Here is a 14,280-nt window from a genome sequence, read left to right as displayed (position 1 = left end):
TTCCTAAGCACGACTACGGTTTGGTGTTAGCTGTTTGAAAATCTTTGCTCACAACAGCACCCGCTTTGGTCTGAGGCCCCGTCTGACCCTGCCAACGTCCAGAGGTCACCCCCATGTAAGTTGCTCCAAACCCTTCCACAGCCAAACCCCTTCCTGTTTCTTTCTTTCTCCCTGCAGCCCAACTCCTCTTTCCGACTGCTGCAGAAAGACTTGCCCCCAAATCTGGTGGCCAAGGCCCAGTCCTTGCCCTCGGACCAGCCTGCGGGGAACTTTAGCCCTCTGAGCACCTTGGATACCAGCAGCCCCCAGAAGTCCCTCCGCACGGCCCCAGCCGCCGGCCCCCCTCCAGGCCGATCTTCCCCGGCAGGCTCCCCCCGCACCCGGCACGCCCAGATCAGCACCAGCAACCTGTACCTGCCCCAGGACCCCGTGGTGGCCAGGGGTGCGCTGGCCGTAGAGGACACAGGCGTCGTGACGCACGAGCAGTTCAAGGCTGCGCTCAGGATGGTGGTGGACCAGGGTGACCCCCGGCTACTGCTGGACAGCTACGTGAAGATTGGCGAGGGCTCCACGGGCATTGTCTGCCTGGCCCGGGAGAAGCACTCAGGCCGCCAGGTGGCCGTCAAGATGATGGACCTCAGGAAGCAGCAGCGCCGGGAGCTGCTCTTTAATGAGGTGGGAGGAGAGGGAGGGGCAGTGGGCTGGGCAGTGAGCCCAGACGCAGGCTAGACACCTGCAGGCAGGGTGGTGGGTGGCACTGTGCCCAGTACTCAGCCACGGCCCTGCCCCCCAGGTGGTGATCATGCGGGACTACCAGCACCTCAACGTGGTGGATATGTACAAGAGCTACCTGGTGGGCGAGGAGCTGTGGGTGCTTATGGAGTTCCTGCAGGGCGGTGCCCTCACAGACATCGTCTCCCAAGTCAGGTAGGCAGCTGGGAGGGCGGGCCCCAAATGCTGATGCCCCAGCATTGCCCTGGCAGGGGTATTGGGCAGCCTCTGGACCAGAAGACTTGGGGTCCTCGTGAGATCATGCTGAGCTCCTGCTGTTTGTTTGTGGTCACTGAGACCGGGGGTCTCAGGGGATCTCAGGAACATGGGGAAGAGAAAGGGGTCTCAGCCTAGGTCCCAGTGTCCACTGGGGCTGTGGCCTGACTGGGCTGCTGAGCACGTGCCCAGGGGCTGTGAGACGGGTATGGGACTCCTACCCCACCCATCCCGGCAGCCCTGCAGCCCACTAGCTTTCTCTTCCGGTGGCCGTGCCTTCCCCATCCAGGCTGAATGAGGAGCAGATCGCCACCGTGTGTGAGGCCGTGCTGCAGGCCCTGGCTTACCTGCACGCCCAGGGCGTCATCCACCGGGACATCAAGAGTGACTCTATCCTGCTTACCCTCGATGGCAGGGTAGGCCCCTCCCCTCCCTGGCACACCATGCCCCCCACTTCCCTGCCCCCCAGCATCGCTCCTCCTACTTCAACACTCGCTCCCCTTTCCACTTCTCACCCCAAACCCCAGGTGAAGCTCTCAGACTTCGGATTCTGTGCTCAGATCAGCAAAGACGTCCCTAAGAGGAAGTCTCTGGTGGGAACCCCTTACTGGATGGCTCCGGAGGTGATCTCCAGGTCTCTGTATGCTACCGAGGTAACCGGTCCCTGCCCCAGGCCCTTCTCCCAGAATAGGCTTGGGAACACAGTTCACATTGTGGCCCCCTCTAGAGCCCCCCCCCCACCATAAGTAGCCCGGGTTCTCAGATTCCTGCTAAGTCACTACTGTCCCCCACTCTCCCCTGCCCCTTGTGGATGGGGCTGCTCTCACCTGTGACTTTGCTGCCAGGAGCAGGTCCCCAGAATGCTCCCCGCAGCTCCAGGGCAGGTGGGGTATGGCTACGCTTCCCCATGTGCAATGGCCTTTCCCAGAGAGTAGCTGACAGCTGTGTCCCTGCAGTGAATGGTCACAAATGCAGGAAGTAGCTGACCACAGGGCAGGTGGCCAGGGAGGAAGGAGAGACAGACTCACCAGGAGAGCTGGGACCAGCTGCCTGCTCCCCTCCGGACTCCGGCCAGTGGCATCAGGAACATTCTGCTCCTGCAGGTGGATATCTGGTCCCTGGGCATCATGGTGATTGAGATGGTAGATGGAGAGCCACCCTACTTCAGCGACTCCCCAGTGCAAGCCATGAAGAGGCTCCGGGATAGCCCCCCACCCAGGCTGAAAAACTCTCACAAGGTCAGTCGGAGCACAAGGTGTGAGCCCCTTGACCCTATTCTTCCTGAGGCTTAGAGGACGGCAGCCTGAGCCCCCAGGCCTCAGCCTCTCCCTCAACAGAGCCAGAGGGTCTGAGCTCCCAGAAAGTCGTCTCTTTCTCCACGCAAAACATCCACCAGGGTGTGAGCCACGTCTGCCGCATACACGGCCACGTTCCCTCCAACAAGCTTTCCACCTGCAGCCGCAGCAGTAGTTACTCCTCAACAGGCAGCTGAGAAGAGCCCAGAGATACTGATGAGAAGGGGAAGCAAGGACACCAGGAATCCCTAATATCCTGGGGACGAATCCAGGAAATTGAGTACGGCCACTGCCCCTATTTGCCAGAGATTCATATCATGGCAGTGTTCTCAGGCTAGCCAATCCGCTGGTCCCCTATCATTGCACATCCTGACCACATCCAAACCACAGCTTCCCCTTAAAACCACTATGTGTGTGTTTAACCTTTTTCTGCCAAATTCACACCAAACCTATGGACACTGGCTACTGCCCCGCAGCTCAGTAAAGGGATGCAAAACAGCACTGCCATCTGGTGGTCAGAATGAGAAATTCCCAGAGGATTAGGGCCCAGTCCCTAAATAGCAAACTAGTTGGGTGGCTCCAACATACCTGGATGTGAGGACAGACAGGAAGTACCTTCAGAGACAAGGGAACACTGATGGCTCTTAGAGCCCACACTGCTGATGCTAAGATGAGAAGATAGGGGAAATTTCCAGTTGGCTAATTCCATTTTTTTCTTTTTTTTTTAATTCCTCACCCCAGAGGAGGTAGCCTTGTACAGCAGGCCAAGACTCAGCCTCATCCCAAGATATTGGCTCAGAACAAATTAAGATAAGTCCTTGCCTTAGACTGTAAGGCTTAGAGCAAAAAAATAAATCTTCCTTTTCGAGCCCCACCTACTGGCTCCTGACTACTCATAATTTTTTCTTCACTTAAAGCTCTATTTGGTAGACAGGGAAAACATACTTTATCATTAACCCATTTTGCAGATGAGACAACTGAGGCCTAGAGAAAAATTGCAACTTGCCAGAGATCAAGTTAGACCGAGAACCAGGTCACAAGATGCCAACCCTATGCCCCTTCCACAGAGCACAGAGCAGGAAGGCTGTCCTGGAAGTAGGCTGTATTAGGAGGCCAGGTTCCAGAAGTCCTAAGTCCATTGCTCAGCAGCACCCCCTGGAGGCAGACTGGCCACATTTCCTGGACTGGTGCTGACCTTTACCTAACCTGATAATCCAAAAAACCACCCACCCTGGCAGGAGCCAGGAAATAGGAAAACAGAGAATTAAAGACTGTCAGATGATGGCAGGGCTAGGCAGACAGGTCATCTCAAAGTGACTGCAAACCATGCTGTGTCTCCACAGGTCTCCCCAGTGCTGCGAGACTTCCTGGAGCGGATGCTGGTTCGGGACCCCCAGGAGAGAGCCACAGCCCAGGAGCTCCTGGACCACCCCTTCCTGCTGCAGACGGGGCTGCCCGAGTGCCTGGTGCCCCTGATCCATCTCTACCGAAAGCAGACCTCCACCTGCTGAGTCCACCTCAGAGTGTGCCTGACACCTGTGCCCACAGGCAGGCGACTCCGGGCGGCCAGCCTGCTGGCAGGGCCCACCTGCCTCATTCTCTCAGTATTCTCTCCAAAGATTGAATGTGAAGCCTCACCCCACCCTCCTGCCCCTCAGCCCACTGGGCCAGGCCGGACCTGCCCCCTCCGTCTCTCCCACCCAGGACAGGCTCCTGTAGCCTTTGGGTTGATAGAGACCCCTCCTGCAGGGTGACCCTTTGTTATTTGCACAGGGATATTTCTAAGAAACGTGGAGACCAGCACTCCTGGCCACCATGGCCAAAGCAGCAGGAAGGGCTGCTGCAGTTTTTAAAGGTAGTTGTACCCTAGCAGCCAGGCCACCCAGGAGACCAGACTGCCAGTCTTCACACCGATACTTGCTGTTCTCAGCTCCAGCTCCAAATCTTGGGGTCTTTTGAGAGGGCCACAGGGAAAGCTTTTATTGCCTGAATCCTTCTTCCCTGACCCACTTCACTGACATACACCCTTGCTACACAGCCTGCTCAGAACTGTGAACAGTCTGCTCATAGGCCATAGGAGGGGGAAAAAACCCATTGCCGTCGAGTCAATTCCAACTCACAGTGACCCTATAGGACAGAGTAGAACTGCCCCATGAGGTTTCCAAGGAGCGGCTGGTGGAGTCAAACTGCCAACCTTTTCATTGGCAGCCAGGCTCTTAACCACTGCGTCCCCACGGCTCCCACAGGAGGGGAGGGAGCATTTTGGGGTGAAAGAGGAAGAATGGGGTTGGTGATAAAGGCGGTCTCTTTTCAGGGTGGAGGAAACATTGTGTGTTTGTTTATGTGTGTGATGTGTGTATAAGGGGAGGAAGGTGACCCCAACAGCCTGAGTCCCTTCAGATCACCCAGAGGCAGCTTCAGTAAGGCTGCCCTGTCCCCCCTCCCACTAAGTTCAGCTCTGAAGGGACCTACTTTCTTGGCCTGGCTTCCCACCTCTGAAGTCCTGTGTTTCGACCTGACCAGTGAATAAGGCCAAATTGAGGCTAATACATCCCGGGATCTCGGGGGATCTGAGTGGCTTCCAGCATTGTTACTGAGTTTCTCCTGTACTGTGGATTCTGAGTTAGAGACCAGGATGGTAAGGGAACTGAAGCTTCGTTGTACTGGTGAACTTCACCTTGGTAACCAGGTCATCAGGAACCCATTCTTCTCTTCTGAATCCTGCACTGGGGAACTTCATTGAGAATTTCATCATGTCAAGAGGATGGGCACCCCACCTGTCAAACTGCCTCAAGCTGCCTCCTCAGACATCTGTCTCCTTGTCCTCCTTCCCTCCCCACCTTCAGGGCTGCTGTGAGACAGGAAATTCCAGGGAAGAACTTCAGGTGTCCAGACCCTATCTAGATAATATTTTTAGATTCCTCTGCTCCCTAGTGGCCTGCTTTGGGGCAAAACATTGCAAGGACTTTTTTAAGGGTCAGCGTTTTAAAAACAAAAGCATCTTCCCTAGAAACTTTTGTGAATTGTTTGCACTTGTGCCTGTTTTAAATTAAACTGAGTGTTCAAAACCTTGGGGCTTCCTGTTGTCTCTGGAAGGAAGCCAGGCTGCCTTTGAATTGGGCGCTCTGTAGTCCAGCTGGGTGTCTGGTGTGGCCATCCCTCCTCCCCGCCCCCTGTGAGGCCCCGCAGGGGTCACACTGGCCTATGGAAAACACAACTCCCTGCTGTGTGTGTGGGCCCGAAAGAAATGAGGGCAGAGAAGGAGGGAAACAGGAAGTGAAAGGCCCTTGAGACTAAAGGCGATGAGAACTAGACAGTGCTCCTTCCCCGGGGGGAGAAGAGAAGACGTGCTCTCCTGGCCAGGGGCTGTGGTTGCCACGCCTCGGGGGGCTCTCGGGAGTCACTGGCCGTTGACCACTTTCTGCATCAGCTTCTCCCCATTTGCTTCTCTCTCCCTGGAAAGCCAAAGGCTGCTCTCCTCAAGCCGCTCAGTGGAAGTGGTGTGAAACTGCTTCCACCCACAGCTAAGGCTGTTTCAGCTCTCAAAACTGGGGGAGACAGTGTAGAAATGCAAAAAGCCAAGAAACCTGGTTTCCAGTCCTGGAGAGGTGATTCAAGTTGTCTTTAAACGTCTAGCTCCAGTATTGATTCCATTCCTTTCTGAGAGCTCATCCTACCTCCCAACCAGGGTTCACTGACGCATCTTCTCAGGAGCAAGGAGCCATGTGGATCTCCTCACCACTCCACCTGGCCAGGTTCCCTGGACCCCCCACCTGGGCCCCATCCCACCAGCTCAGTCAGGTGCAGCACCTGTGACAACTTCAGGAGCTAGCCACAGGAGGATGGGCAGGGCCTGAAGTTAACATAAAGCAGGCCCCTTCGCAGGCGGGAAGCACAGCTTTTCGTCTCTCCAAATGGAGCTGGGAGACAGGAATGGCTGGCAAGGCAGAAAGGCACCAGTTTTCTCAGCTGAACAATACTGGGTTTATTAACTCTTTTTGTGAGTGCTAATAGTCCTTCCACCAAACAGTGTCATCCCAAAGAACTGTGCATACATCACTTAGCCTCATACACAGACCAGCTCTGAGCTTGATCTCGGAGTACCAAGCTCCAGTGGCCTGGGCGACTTCACAACAATGAAAGCAACAAGAGCTGGGAAAGCAAAATGTTTAGAAAGGTCTCTTATAAAGTGAAGAGAGCTGCCTGGGACCCCAGTCTCCATGGCCATGGGCGGGCAATGAGAGGAAGCTCCGGACAGCAAAATGGGGTGAAGCTCACAAGCTCTGCACAGAGCTGTGGCTGGCAAGAAATCTATAACAACAGCAAGTCAGTCACACAATTCAGTTCAGACAGGAAAGATCTGCTGTGGTTTTTTAGAAACATCACTTTCAATCATGAAGCGCTTAGCAACTCGGCTAGAGAAGCCCTCATGGTTGTTTACCCAATGAAGGGGACCCCAGGTGACATTCAACCAGAAAGGCACATGCCAGCAGCAATAGAAAGATGACAGCACCTTCACCATAATGTGCAACCCAGACTTCAATGTGTTTTTAAGAAGCCAAAATACTCCTATTCTCACAGCATTTAAAACATCATGAAAAGTAAACAGTTGAAAAGGGAGTGAGCAAGCAAGGATCAGAAGTAGTTTGCACTTGGGGTATCCAATTGTCCCCCACCCCACCTCAGCCCTGTCCCTCTGTGTTGTTCGCCCACCCACTCAGCTACTGACAGTGGGGCTGAGAAGATGCAGGTGTTTGGGGAGAAGGGTGAAAGGCTGGGACACCTCAGAAATTGAAGCAAATACCATCAGACGAAAACAGTGCACAGTTAGCAAGCCCCAAGGTTTAGAAGTCATAAAGGAGGGATTGGCAGCTCCAATGCCGGAGCCAGGAGCTCTCTGGGCGCCGAGCTTTAACTTCGAAGATCTTGGGGTTCTCAGTGATAGGTGTGGCTCCTGCGACACCAAATGCGGGTTTTTGTTGACTGTCCCTTACTTCACTGCTGTAGAATGATTTCAAGTATCCGGATTTAATATTCTACGAGAGGAAGAGGATTCCATAGGTAAATACACACGGAGGGAAAAGTACACAGCGGTATTCCCAAATTAAACCAGAAGTCCGAACTCCGAGCCAAGGCGCAGCGGGGAAGCGCAGCGCTGCCACCAGGGGGCACCAGAGAACACGTCCAGCGTGCAGGCCCGTGCAGCCTCGCCGACCCTCGTGGTCTGGGGGAGGTAGGTGTCTGACACCCGCACAGTGCCACCTCCTGGCCGAGCACCCACCCCCAACCTCAGGCCCAATTTCTGAGCACGGGTCATTCTCGCTCCGGGCAATTCCCTCGGAGTTACTGGTGTGAAACCTTCCGTTCTGCAAAAACGAACAGATCGACGTCTTGAAAAAAGACCCCACCGCAGGCAGGTAAGGGGCTGCACGCTCAACCTTCGAGGTTCACGGAAAGAGCCCCCTCGCGCCGCCACCCTGGGGGTGGGCGCACAGCCGTGTGCTAGCGCTTCCGCGGGGTCCTAGCGCCCGCGAGCCTCCAGCCCCTCCAACCCGCTCTCCAGGCCGACACAAAGCGAAGGCGGGCGGAGGCGGGAGGGAGGAGACGAGGGACGCGGCCGGGAAAGGGCCTTTAACCACCTCTCCGCGGTTGCCGCTGACTCACTAATCTGCCCAGTAATGAAAGCTGGGCCGTGCCTGCGTCCCACGCGGTGGGACAGAGGCAGGGGTCCCTGGTCTCTACCTCTAGAATCCATCATCCGCCCTGCCCTCCATTAACGGCCCAGCGAGAAGCAGGAGCAGTTTAACAGGCCCCTTCCAGCTCTCGCCGGGAGTTTGATGTAATTTAAACCCGGACTTGTGGCTCGTGTGGGCTCCCGACTCCCGCGCGCCGCCGTTTAACGTGGCAAACACTTCAGTCAATTATCCCCCTCGCGGAGCTTCTATTTAAAGAGACATTGTTAGGTTCTTAAGCTCCGGATCAGACCTGCTGCTTTCTGCTTTATATACACGAGCTCTTTGAAGGTTGGAAGAAATACAATTAAGCCAAGCCTTCGCAACCAGTCTACCCTGCGGGAGCACCCACGTGCAGGACAGGGGAGCTGGGAGGCGGTGAGGGCGGGGGATGTGCTGAAAGTCCTTTCCATTTCAGGCCTCTGAGAGGGAGCGGAAACAAGGTCCGGCCACGGGGGCGAGGCCTGCGGCTGGTGAGGCCTCCAGGGACTGAACCGCAAAGGTGGAATCAAATTCAGCCCAGCTGGGCAGCAAGCTGACTCAGAAGCCCGGGGCACCGCTGGGAAGGATTGGTGTGGAGCGGTGACCTGGATCTCCTAGCCACATGTCATCAGTGAAAATGTTGAATCCTGGGTCTGCCTGGGGCAGAGGGAGCTGGAATTACCCCGAAGCTGGTTCAGAGGAGAAATGGTGTTCAACACCAGGGGCTCTGCCCACCCCCTAGATCTGCCTTCATTGTCTTGAGGCAGGAGAGCTTCTCCTCCAGAAAAAATTTAAGTGCCAGATTCCTTCCTCATCAGTCTCCCTGTCCAGAAAGGCTCTGGACCCCTCTGTGCCAACTCCTGAGAAAGGGAGACTTAGTTTATGGCCTTATTGTCGCTGTCACTAGGCATACCTCAGGGCCCCACGGGGAGGCCCACGTTAGTTCCACAAGGCTGACTTTTCAGCTGGCCTGGCTGCCACGGTGTTGGGGAACCCAGCTTGGGGAAGGGGACCAGGCAGGAGCCGGCAGGAGCCTAGGCAGGAACCAGGCCTAAGAGATGGCCCAGGGCTGAGCGTTGGGGGGGGGGGGGCGGGGGCGAGAGGGAATGGGGTAGGGGGAAGGGGGAAGGGTTGGGGATGGGTGGTTCATCTTCCTGGCTGGAAGGCTCTACCCCATTGGGAGCAGCCTTCTATCCCTTGCCTTCCAGAGAGATGAAAGGCAGGCAGTAGGGAAGGGGAAAGGCAGGAAATACCAAAGAGCACAAATAAAAAATAAGATGGGGAGGGGTCCCTCTCAGAAAGAGGACTGGTTGGAGCCCTGGCTTTGGCAGCCGGTACAGGTTCTGGGATCAGGGGCAGGGGAACTTTTGGGAAGTGAGGGACCCGGAAGCAAGGGAGAAATCCCAGTGAAGCAGACACGGGAGAGGTGGGAGGGGACAGAGCCGGGCCTTGGAGCCGTTTACCGCTGGGCTTGCAGCACCACGGCCTCTGTGCTCGCCTGCCAAGGCTGTGGCCCAGGCACCGAGAGAGGCAGAGCGTTGGCTTCTAACGCCGGGCCGCTCTCGGGCCCTGGCGTCTCCCCCACCAGGCTGGGGATGTCTGGGGCTGTGGAGCGTCGGCGCAAACCCAGACGCCCCGAGCCGGGAGCGCCCTCGGGGTGGGGGCTAAGGCCGATGGGGGCTTGGACTAAGCACGGAGGCGCTCCCTCTAACACCTCCTGCGAGCGCCACCGCCCGTTCCCTGAAGACTGGGGCGAATGTGGTCGAAGCATCAGGGCCCCTGCCCGCAAGCGGGCCGCCTCCTCCTCGGTCACGGCACCCAGCGCCAGGCTCATGCTCCGGCCCAATTCGGGCCTCTCGCTGCCCTGCGCCCTGTGCCGGCCGGAACCCTTAACCCCTGAGCCTGCCTCGCCGCTGTGGCCGCCCGCTGCTCGCGCAAAACGGGCCAGGAGTGGCCGCGGGAGGCGGCGAGGGCTGGGTCGTCGGCGCTCAGGGCTGGGCGCGGGGGCTGGGCGGCCAGGGGGGCTGTCGGAGCTGGAGCCCCGCGCCGCCGCGGCGGCGGCGGCGCGGCCCCAGGGCCCGGTGAGAGCCTGCACGCAGGTCCCGTGGCCGCGAGCGGCGGCGAGCTGCAGCGCCGTCAGGCCCGCACGATTGGTGCGGTCGAGGCGCAGGCCGAGGCGGCGGAAGGAGCGCACCAGGAACTCGAGCACCGCCCCGTGGCCACACGCTGCCGCCCACATCACGGGGCTGTTGCCGGCCGAGTCAGCCGCTTCGGGGTCACCGCTGAACTGCACAAGCAGCTGCACCGCGTCCAGGTGGCCGCGCTCGCACGCCAAGCTAAGTGCTGTGCGACCACGCTCGTCCCGCAGGTTCACGGCGGCACCTTGCTCGAGCAGCAGCCGCACGAAGCGAGAGCGCATGGCGGGGTCCGGCAACCCCACAGCCACCATGAGCGGTGTGCGGCCCTGCTCCGCGCGGCAGTCGATGATGCTGCGGTCCAGCGCGTCCAGCACAAAGCGGGCCAGGTGCACTTTGCCCGCCTGCATGGCCTCCAAGAAGGTGCGCGTGCCCGCTCGGGGACACAGGTCTTTGGGCTTGAGCATGACCCCGGCCGCCGTGCCCGGGCGGCCCGGCAGTTCCGCACGGGGGCGCCCCTGCTTCCGCGCCCCACCGGGCTCCGGCCCCCACGTGCGCCCTGGTACGGCTCCCTCCACGCGTAGGCGGCTGCGGTGGAGGGTCTTCAGGTTGCCACTAGGTTCCGGTTCGCCCCGGCGGCTCCGGCGGCCCCGCCGCTCCTGGGCCGCACGCCTGGTGTCTCGCTGCTCCTTTCCAGGGCTTCCCGCCTGGAGGTGTTGGCTGCTCGCTACTCTGGGCTCCGCGCCTGGCCCACGACAAGCCGATGAGAGCCGAAGCTCGGCTCCCTCCTGAGTCTCCCGCTGCTTTTTCCGTGTCCGGCGCCCCTCAGTCCCTCGTGGCTTGGAGCCGCGCCACTCACCCGCACCCGGGGCAGCCCCCGCTCCCCTGCTGAGACGGTGGCGCCTGCCTCCAGCCCTGGCGGGGCGCGCCGCTCCTCAAGCTGCTGGCGCCGCTCCTCCTCCTCCTCCTCTTTCGCGGGGGCCGGGCCACGCCGGGGCGCTTGCTCCTTACTTGGGGGGCTCAGCGCCGCGGGAACCGCCGCCCGCTTGGATACCTGACTTTATAGCTTCGGGGGTCGCCATGGCAATGCTGCCCAGGAAGCAGGCTGAGCCGTCAGGGCAGAGACGACGGGGCGGGGGAGACCGCCCCTGACCCCCACCCTTCCGTGGGCCACGGAGCCGGGAGAGGCTCCTCCTCCGCGCTCCCCTGGGGCTGCGGCGGCGGTTGCGGGACGGGGGCGGGGGCTGCTCGCCGGGGGCCACATGCGCACGGCCGGGCCAATCCCAAAGTGGCAGTCTTCTCTCCCCGCCCTCCGCCCCCACCCGATGCGGTATCCTCGGCTCCTTAGAAACTGGCGGGACCTCGGCACCGTCGGAGAAGATTGAGCTGCCCCCAGCGGTCCAGGGTGCAAGGAAATGGGTCCCCATGGCGGCAGAACTGGACCCTACACGAACTAGGAGTGGCGGGGAAAGGCGGGCGAGCGGTAATTTGGGGGAGGGGGCACTCAGTCTAGCTGGGATCTGCCACTTGAAGTGCAGCGAATCACGCACTTACACACAATTGTTCCTCCTGAACACGTTCACTTGGAACGGGGGATGGGTGAGAGAAGAGTGCGCTCTCCAACCTCACACGTCTCCAGCCCGACAACGCGCTCCAAGTGCCAGCTCCAGACGGAGCACACACGCGGCGGGCGGCTTAGGACCCGGAGTGCTGCGGGAGCTTTAGCAATTCTTGAGCGCCGCCTCTTTGCTACTCCACGACCCGCTGCCACCTAGAAAGAGCGAGGGACCTACGCAAGGCTCCTCCACGGTCCCCGCCTCTCTCTTGAGCACAAAACCACAAGGCCCTGGCCCTGACCACTAGCTGGCCACTTCGGAGAGGAAAGAGAAGGGAGGAGTCAACAGGGCGTGGAAAACCATAGCATGCCTTCTCCCTTTCTCCCTTGCCCTGCCCTGTGTAGGCGGGGAAGGGGTGGAAGGTAGGAGGGAGGTCCGCAGGCCTCTTTGAAAGGAAGTCGGGGCGCCTCAGCGCCTGGGGCAAGGGATGAGTAGGGGAGGGAGGGAATGGGTGTAAAGTAAGAAGCGAACCAGGTATCAACTACAGAATTTACTGAGACTATGAACCCGGTTTTGTGTTCACGGCCGTGGGAAATACAGAAATGGAAGCTAGGTTCTGGACTGCACTTTATCAGAAAGACCAAGACAGAAAAAGTGGAGGTTATCACCTGAGGGCTGAATATCTCTGCTTAATTCAAAACCAAGACAGTTTCTGGTTGTGGGGAGGGGAGGGCTTTGGAGTCTTCTGAGGATAGGACTTGTGAGTTGGTCCTTGCCGGACAGGTAGGATCCGGCTGCTAAGAAAGAGGAAGGACTGGCCAGAGTATGGAGGAGTATGGAGGCAAAGGCAGGAAAAACAGGGCACCGTTAGGGGACAGTGTGGACGGGCTGCTTTAAGGGGTCCCTTCTTATAAGAGGAGCCCTGGTGGTGCAGTGGTTAAGATCTCAGGCTGCTAAACAAAAGGTCAGCAGTTCGAACCCACTTGCTGCTCCCTGGGAACCCTTTGGGGCAGTTCTGCTCTGTCCTATAGGGTTGCTATGAATTGGAATCCACTTGATGGGTTTGGGTTTTTTTTTTTTTTTCTTTAATAAGAGGGTTGTCCCTAGGTTGTGTTAACCAAAAGATTGGAGGTTCAAGTCCACCCAGAAGCACCTTGGAAGAAAGGCCTGGCAACCTGCTTCTGAAAAATCAGCCATTGAAAACTGTGGAGCACAGTTCTACTCTGACATACATGCGGTTGCCATGAGATAGAGTCTGTGGAATGGCTTTGGTTCGTATGAGAGAAAAGAAATTAAGGAGGAATGAAGGCATCCTCCGCCTGGGCAGAGGAGTGATAAGATGCTTGGGGAAGGGTATGGGGGGAGGAGAGGATCTGCCCCTGGGAAGAAGGTACTGGGTGAGTGGCAAAGCAGGTACCTGGCCCTGCACCCTGAGCCTCTGGCCCACCAGGGATCTGGGGCCCAGGCTAGGGAGCAGGAGCCCCCTCTCCCTTCTGTCACATGGGGAACATGGGGTGCCTACCTGCACCCACTTTTTTCTTTTTGCATTTTTAAGCCCTTGGTGAGGACTTTGCCACTTTCCTCTCATGGTGTCATAGAGAGGGCACAGTATTTGACGTCAGAGTTAGTCAAGGCATTTACTAGCAGAGTGACTCCAGGCCTGCATAGTCTCATCTGCTAAAATGAAGCTGATAATACCAACCCTGCCTGCTCATGCAGGATCCAGCGAAAGCCTGTCTGGGAAAGAGCTGTAGTTATTCAGAGTATAGCCCTCAAAGCCTGGTCCTGTCCCCAGACCTGGGGCCGGGCTGCCTGGGCTTATTCAGGGCCCTTGTGATAGTTAAGCCTGGAAGGCCCAGAGGGGCCCTGTCTCTCCACCAGCCATGGGGTCCTTCCAGGGGCATCACCCAGGGGTGGGTATAGACTCTCCAGTAACCCTCCTCTGCCCTGTAGAGGCAGGAATGCACTCCCTCTTTACCCAGGTAGCAGAAGACTTTTCCTCAGGACTTTGTGATTCAAGTTCCCTTTTCATGAAGGAAATTGCTTTCTTCCCTTCTTTCTGTTCCCAGGGTCAGGGGAGGCAGGCTACTCTGACAAGCCAGGCTGTGCCCCCCTCCCCCAGGGAGGAGACAAGCAGCAGGAACATGGTCTGAACAGGAGGACCCCTCCCCTCTGCCCCTTCCCCAAGATGGCAAATCTTTATTGATGCCCCTTTTCCCTGTGGTGGACAGAGGCAGTCCCAGGGGAGAGAGGCAGCAGTGATGGCCCCTTCAGGGCCTCACCCTGGCCCAGCAGGGATCGAAGGGCTGGGTGCCCTTTGGAGGGAGCAGCCGGTTCCATTCACCCAGCTAGCCAGGCCTGTGGCAGGGTGGGGGAGGGGTGCCGGGTCTCAGGCCCTAGAGTCTTTGCTCTGACTTCCCTTTGGGCTCAGTATGTTCTGAACAGAAAAGAAATAGCAAAGCTGAAAAAAAGCTGAGACTTTGCTGCAGAGCACAGAGGCACCGACAGCCGGAATTAGAAGCTGTCGCTTAGGGAGCGCAGGCTGACAGGAGATGGAACCGAGGCAGTCAGGGGGCAGGCGGGCACTCCACAC

General features: G+C 58.2%; 2 protein-coding genes across 6 annotated transcripts in view; one reads left to right on the top strand and one right to left on the bottom strand.

The window, feature by feature from the left end:
- The window catches only part of PAK6 (p21 (RAC1) activated kinase 6), a 40,790-nt gene extending 35,450 nt beyond the window's left edge, over positions 1-5,340 (top strand). For all 5 annotated transcript variants that reach the window (XM_049898497.1, XM_049898499.1, XM_049898501.1 and 2 more), the window contains 6 exons: positions 178-675; positions 794-927; positions 1,277-1,403; positions 1,515-1,640; positions 2,091-2,225; positions 3,626-5,340. In XM_049898497.1, coding sequence (XP_049754454.1) covers positions 178-675; positions 794-927; positions 1,277-1,403; positions 1,515-1,640; positions 2,091-2,225; positions 3,626-3,793 — 1,188 coding nt within the window. In that variant the 3' untranslated portion in view covers positions 3,794-5,340. The remainder of the gene's footprint in view (positions 1-177; positions 676-793; positions 928-1,276; positions 1,404-1,514; positions 1,641-2,090; positions 2,226-3,625) is intronic.
- A 3,785-nt stretch (positions 5,341-9,125) lies between these two features.
- ANKRD63 (ankyrin repeat domain 63) lies at positions 9,126-10,598 on the bottom strand. Its single transcript, XM_049898524.1, has one exon. The coding sequence runs from the start codon at positions 10,596-10,598 to the stop codon at positions 9,456-9,458; it is 1,143 nt and encodes a 380-aa protein (XP_049754481.1). The 3' UTR covers positions 9,126-9,455.
- Between the last annotated feature and the right edge of the window lie 3,682 nt (positions 10,599-14,280).

The sequence above is a fragment of the Elephas maximus genome, chromosome 10 (genome assembly GCF_024166365.1).
Source record: "Elephas maximus indicus isolate mEleMax1 chromosome 10, mEleMax1 primary haplotype, whole genome shotgun sequence".
NCBI classification, from domain to species: Eukaryota; Metazoa; Chordata; class Mammalia; order Proboscidea; family Elephantidae; genus Elephas; species Elephas maximus.
This window is presented reverse-complemented; position numbering and strand designations above follow the sequence as displayed.

What these genes read in the sequence shown, in the direction of transcription:
- ANKRD63 (XM_049898524.1), bottom strand. Translation starts at nt 10,598, where the DNA reads ATGCTCAAGCCCAAAGACCTGTGTCCCCGAGCGGGCACGCGCACCTTC.